General features: G+C 39.5%; 1 protein-coding gene across 2 annotated transcripts in view; it reads right to left on the reverse strand.

The window, feature by feature from the left end:
• The window catches only part of RASA3 (RAS p21 protein activator 3), a 266603-nt gene that overhangs the window by 100851 nt on the left and 159130 nt on the right, over window positions 1-6622 (reverse strand). For both annotated transcript variants that reach the window (XM_019524666.1, XM_019524665.1), the window contains exon 5: window positions 3715-3791. In XM_019524666.1, the coding sequence (XP_019380211.1) occupies window positions 3715-3791 (77 nt within the window). The remainder of the gene's footprint in view (window positions 1-3714; window positions 3792-6622) is intronic.

Raw genomic sequence — 6622 nt, forward strand, 5'->3', positions numbered from 1 at the left:
CAGTTGGCTGTCAGCCAACCAATTTGAAATGCATCACCTGTTACCGGGCAGATCCCAGCTCCCCAGGTAGAAACCCCTTACCCAGGTAAGTGATGCAAGTCACATAAGCAGAGGGAGCAGGTTTCCCCCTCCCTCAGGAATGCAGCCAGCTCAAGTTCCCTAAAAAGACAGGCTGAGGGTGTGGTCCCCTGTGTGCTGGGCCCATCCTAATTGAATGGTCACAGCACAGAGATTTAAATCAGTGTCACAGGGCAGAGATTTTTGGGGAGAAACCAAGGTGGCTTTCTGCCACAAGGATCATCTAGTCCCACTTCGGAATAGCCTGCAACCTTGGTGTTATTAGCAGAATGCTCTAACCAACTGAGCTAAAGGGCTACTCACAAAATAAATTCAATGAGCATCAGCTGGCAGCTCCTTCCCACCCTGGCAGTTCTATCTAGAGCCACTTTAAGTCCATGGTGGGAAGTGAGGGGTGATGAACAAATCCTTTTGCAGCGCGATCAATAGGTTACAGTGGGTGTATCTACACATTCACCTGAACGCATATTAGCCTATTTTAATGCTCATTAAAGTCACAGAAAAACTGTCCACTTTCACCAATGTGCATTTAAATAGGCTAATGCACCTTTTTCTAGCACCTCACAGTGGAAGTACTAAATTTAATGCACATTACCAAAGGTGCATTAATGGATGTGTAGACATGCCCAGTATTTATTTGCATGCGGGAGCAGCAACAGCAGCTTGAGAATACAGCTTGCTTACCTAGTGCCTCCATCTGTATTTTAAATGTAATTTTTAAATCTGTTAAAGCCTCTTCTTATAAATCGCTGCTGCGTGTATCCAGCCTAATAGATTGTGCTGTGGCATGTGGCAGAGGCTATGGGACTTCGATAAAGCTTAGTGTTTTACAGCTAAATTAAAATACTAAATGGTTTCAAGGAAGAAGTTACCTAACTAGTGGGTGAGGACCTCCACAACCCTGTCTGCAGAAATTAAGGAAGCCCAGAGTGCTTTATGTATTTTAAAATTATATTACTTATAACTGTTTAAGAGTTCAGTGTTTAATCCTTTTAATGTTCATGTCCAATCAGTTTTTATTTAGATCAAAGGGACCTGCTCTGGCTGATATTCCTGCTACATTACAGAAGGCTGGAGCTGGGGCCTCTGAACCTCCTGGGATAGTGGAAGATGAGGAGGGGATGGCTGCAGTACTCACAAGGATAGCAGGCCACTGTAAGAAGAGACATGGGCGTGCTGCTCATTACTTCCTGATGCCCTGAAGGGTCAGTTCTCTGGTCAGACCTAATTTTCAGCCAGGAAGGTTTAAAAGGTAGATCTCTGACTGCCAGGAAATTCCGAACTAACTGATAAAGTAGAATGGTATGCCTGGTACACAGAGAAACAAGACTGCACATAAAAGCTTTAGAAAAGCCAAAATAAAAGAAACAAAATGGATGAAAAAAGCAGTAAAAGTATGATGTTCTGAGAAATTTCAGTTGTAATCATTTGAGGTTCTGTATGATATTGTCACAAACACTATGTATTACTGCAGACACTAAATGCCAATCTCAAACTTACTTTACACACTTTCATGCACTGTCCCCAATAAAGCCAGATAGATGCCTCTACAGAACTCAAATGCTAGTTGCAGTCTTCTCATTCAGCAAGGCTCAGACTTCTTAACTAAGGAGATCATGAATGAAAGGTTCCAACTTCACTTCCCCCCCTCTCCTTTCTGCGGGCAATTTTTAGCTATACAGATTATGGTATGAGATATTTGTTAAATAAATTGTTGTGCTCTCTCCTTATATGGCTATGCATTAGAATTGGACTGTGCATGAGCGATTGGAAATGAGGATTCAGAGGGTGGAAAAAGTCACAGAGTAGCAATCCACAAGAAGGGCTTTGCACATCCTGCTACAATGCAAATTAAAAAGTATTGCATGAAAAATTCCAGCTTGCATTATGTAGCACTGTTTGTTATCTAAAATCTCTTTCCTTTTCTTCTTTACTTGATTTCTTTCCCTTCTCCTCTAATAGAATATATAGACAAACTTTACCAAAGAATCTGCATGCTTTACAAACGCTTATTTTTTGTGGCTCCTTATCTATGCCAAAGCCCCCTCCCATTTACAACAGTCAACAGCATACTGAAGCAGTTTATAGTCCACATATGACAGCCAGAGTACACAGATCATCTATGGAATGCACAGCAGAACAGTGGGAAGGATCCTTAAGAGAAAGTTCCTGGCAATCCAGTTTCCAAAAGTTGTGTGTGATAACTACTGGGATTTAAAATTGACAGAGGGGCCCTAGGAGCTGTGAGTTGTCAGCAAGAGCTCAGTGGTTAGAAACTCAAACTCTGAAAGTTTAGTTGATGCTAATTTTTATTAAACAATACTTTGCGAGTCGAGGTTACAGAACACTACCCAAGCCAATCCAATTTAAAAACACTTTCCAACGTACCGTTAAAACAACAGCAATGATCTTAAATCCAATGTTACATAAGAAAGGATTTGAATAAGGATTTAAAAGCTGTCCAATCAGATGAAGACAGAAAGAGTTAGGAAAGGCCAGACAACTGTTACCATATGAGAACATGCTGGTTCATACATATCATAAGTAGGCTGACCATATGGAAATCTGGGATCCTGCCCCCATCACCCCCTCCCCTCCCACTCTCACAAGTAAGCAGGGGTGGGTGACTTCCTCCCCAGCAGGGGTGGGACAGTGGCCATCTGCAAGGTGCTCTGCATCGCTCCGAGTCCTGGCCAGACTGCACCCTGCATTTTTGGGATGACCCTTATAATTCCCAACTGTTGGCTGGGACCAGCCTCTGAAATCCAGGGCTGTCCCAGCTAAAATGGGACATATGATCACTGTAATAATACATTTGGCTTTCTGCTGAATAGCCCTGAATGAAAAGAAGTACGGTGACCAAAAATTTTACTCTGCCCTTCCAAGAATTAAACACTAATTTCAAAAAACAAACAAACCCCAAAATGAAGCACTGAGTCTGGTTTCACAGACAAAAGAAAAAACATTAAAAGAGTTTGTGAAGTGAAGTGGGTCAGATTGTCCTGAAACCATATTAGTAATGCACCTGCCAAGTTAAAGTTAGAAAAGACAATGTCAGGGGAAGGAAGAGTGTCATACTAGTAGTTTTACTAGCTTAGAATATGCATTGTAAAGTCTCATCTACTCTGGGTTTTCTTCAGAGAAGACCTGGGTAAGTGACTTGAGGTGGAAGATTTTGAATTTCCTATAATAGTTGATGGTGGGCTCCTGTTTGTTATACAGGTTGGTGATGTACTCTCACTATATAAGTTATGTGATGAAATCACTTGGCTAGCATAATCCTTTACACAACAGATGAAGATACTTATGTTATCCTTAACTGTATACTTTAATGGAGATTTGGATGGCTGCTATATTAACACTTCAAAATAATGAAAAAGAAAACCATATAGAATATTTTTGGAGTCCTTTTATGAAAAACATAACAAAGACCATAAAAGTGGAGAACCAATCAAAAATAAGTAGGCAGTTCAAGTTCAGAACACAAAAATATTCCATTTTAGCTAGCTTTTCTTTTTAAATGCAATTTTTACTCTGTTTGAATATACGATATCCCTTTATTGAAGTACTGTCTAGGTACAAATCATAGTCAAACTATACTTATGACTATTATTCTTGTCACATTTGCGGTCTTACCGTGTTGCAAGCTTATGGCAAACTACACCAGTGTCTGTTATGACTTCACTCAGTCTCAGTTCCAGGTGGACCTTCCCCTGAAATACACAATGAAAAAATGCCACATGAAAACTGTGGTATTACACAGGCAGCTGCAACTTTACAACTTAAAATAAAGCCTGTCAGCAATGTCAAAAATAGTTTAAATATTAGTTCACTAAACAATTATACAGCTAAGGTGCTATTTTTCCCCAACCAAGTGAAATCAACCCTCTCACCATTTAATTTAACTTCTGTAGATAACAATATTTGTCCTTTCCCATAGCTCTGGATGTTATAGCAACTCAGCAATACAGGTTCTCTAGTCTGACTAAGAAACTGAAATATCCTATTATGCCATTATCTAATTTTAACATATTGAACTTTACAAGTAGACTGCAGCACATCCATGGAGAACAACGCTTGCACACCAGCACATGATAAATTGGATTCCTTGGATCCTCACCCACTGGCTCCACCCCCTCAATCATCTCAAACAAAACTTCTTATCTAATTTTAAGGCCCTTCACACATGCACCTTCCCATATCTATCTTAGCTGTAAAACACAGATTCACCCTGTCAATGTAACCAGCCACTAACACCTGTCAGTCAGCTTGTTTTATTTTTAAATACACACACACACACCTCTGTACTTTCTCCCACCTTTAAGGCAAACTTTAAAAGAAAGGAGGCAAAACCCCCTGTAAAAATCCACAAAGTCACTTATCCTACCTTAAACCTTACTTTAATACTCACTACTGATACAGTGCTCATACAGCAGATCACTGACACTGGCTATATAAAACAGGGAGCTAAGACTGCTTATTGTACAGAGGGGCCCTAGGAGCTGTATTCTTTTTTTCTTTCTTTCCTCTTGTTTCTTCTCTACCCTTCACTGTACATCTCTCAGACAAACAGAAATAATTTCTTTTTAAAAGCATTGAGAAAGCATCAGTGGAGATGTAGGGAATACTTGAGAAAAATGCCCTTTCAGAGAAAACCCCAAGATATTGGAGTTAATGTTTTTACAGATATATTTCTGGTAACTTAAAGGAAAGATAATATTGTTATCTGAAGAGAAAGCAAAGAGTTCCTCAAAATGCTTTCCTGAACATACGTGGGTGGCTTACTTACAAGCAGGTTTTGAAAGGTAAAGTTCAAATTAGGTAAGTAAGATAACAACTTCTTTTTTAGAAACTGAATTTGCAAAGAGTGGTTTCAAACCTCACTGCAATTTGCAATTTAATTTATTAAAATGTTGTATTCTTTGTTTTTCTTTTATAAGGAACTGGAACACAGGCAAACATAAAAAAGTAACACAAGCCTCTGGAAAGCAACTCAGAGGTCACAACATCACTTAAAAAGGCAAATCCTATGAATATTCCCAGAATACCTCATTACTTCTAGTTACTAAACTCAGGCGTGGGTGTACCTTAATGTAAGGCTGTGCTAACATGCATGGCTGTTTAATTCACAGAAAACACAGCTTCCATGTAAACATCATGCTCTTCCTGGTGTCAGTTATGCCTTTAGGCAAAACCTAGGGACCCATCTAAATTAATATACCCTTGAGCACTGCCATTTAGCTTGCCTGCAAAATACTATATAATGCATCTCTTAAAGAAAAGCCAGAAAAAATATGTTGCAAATGCATTTTACAATCAGTTTATTTAATTATATTCTCCAGTTTGATTCTCCAGTAAAATATATATTTGTAAGTTTTAAAGAAACCAGAAGTTGCTACATTGCCTGTCTTTTGGCAATTTGTGACAAAACAAGTGCTATCATTAGTAATACCTAGAGGCCCCAATTATCACTAAGCTCACAGAAATACATTAGATATCTCTACAATAAAAATAGAGCAGGCAAATAAATGGCGGGAGCCATTTTACAAATGGGAAATCAAAGACACTGAAAAATTAAAGTGCCTTAATCAAGTTCAGATAGAAACACGAATCAAAATCAGATACCTTAAGTCCTAAATTCAGTGCCTTGGCTACAAAGGCTTTCATTCCTCTGCAGTCCTACTCACTGCACAAATACAGACAAGAAGCTATCAAGCTTTCAGAGTTGTAAGGCAGTTTGTGGTAGCTATTAGAAACAGTCACACTAAACCTATTCCAGTCTGTTCCTGAAAACTGGCACATTTACTAATAATACCCTTTATCAACATGTACAAGAGTGCTGTTCTGCGTCTGTAGGTACAACTGGAGTGTTTGCTCACTTAAATGCTGAACAGCAGCACTTTCCTATTCATGGATCGTATTCCTTTCGAACCATGTCTGGAACGCTGCAATAGACTGGTCAGGATTCAGTTTTCAGTTCTTCATTGACAGAACATTCTGCAGGCTCTCAGGACATTCATTTGGGTCCTATGGTCCAAGCCCCCTAAAGATCAACACCCGCCTTTGTTATCATACCCTTCTCTTGCAAGGTATCAGCCAGCAGCCTGTATTTGGAAAGTTTTTGCTCCTGGGCTTCAGCGAAATCCTGCTACCAATCTCATCTGACAACTGGTCATGTCAATAATCAGGATCTTGTTTATGATACTGTTATTAAACAGTACCAGACCCAGAACATACACTCTGGAGCCTCTCAGAACCACACTCAATACCCTCCTCCTTCCACTTAGCACAATGATCCAACCAATTACCCTATCATTTGCATATCATACCCCCTACACATTTCCCCCTAGCAAAAAAAAAATGAAGTGTGTCAACTGGATAAGCTGATGTTTTCCCTGGAATAAAAGCACTCTTCTTTGATTTCTGCTCCACCGTGCAGGAGTGGTGGCATGTCTTAGACAAAGACTTTATCATGGTAGCTGAGGCAATCAATTGACTTAATAGTTTCATAGTTTCTAGGGTCGGAAGGGACCTGAGCAGATCA

Source organism: Gavialis gangeticus, unplaced genomic scaffold (genome assembly GCF_001723915.1).
Source record: "Gavialis gangeticus isolate Ggan-Ray unplaced genomic scaffold, GavGan_comp1, whole genome shotgun sequence".
NCBI classification, from domain to species: Eukaryota; Metazoa; Chordata; order Crocodylia; family Gavialidae; genus Gavialis; species Gavialis gangeticus.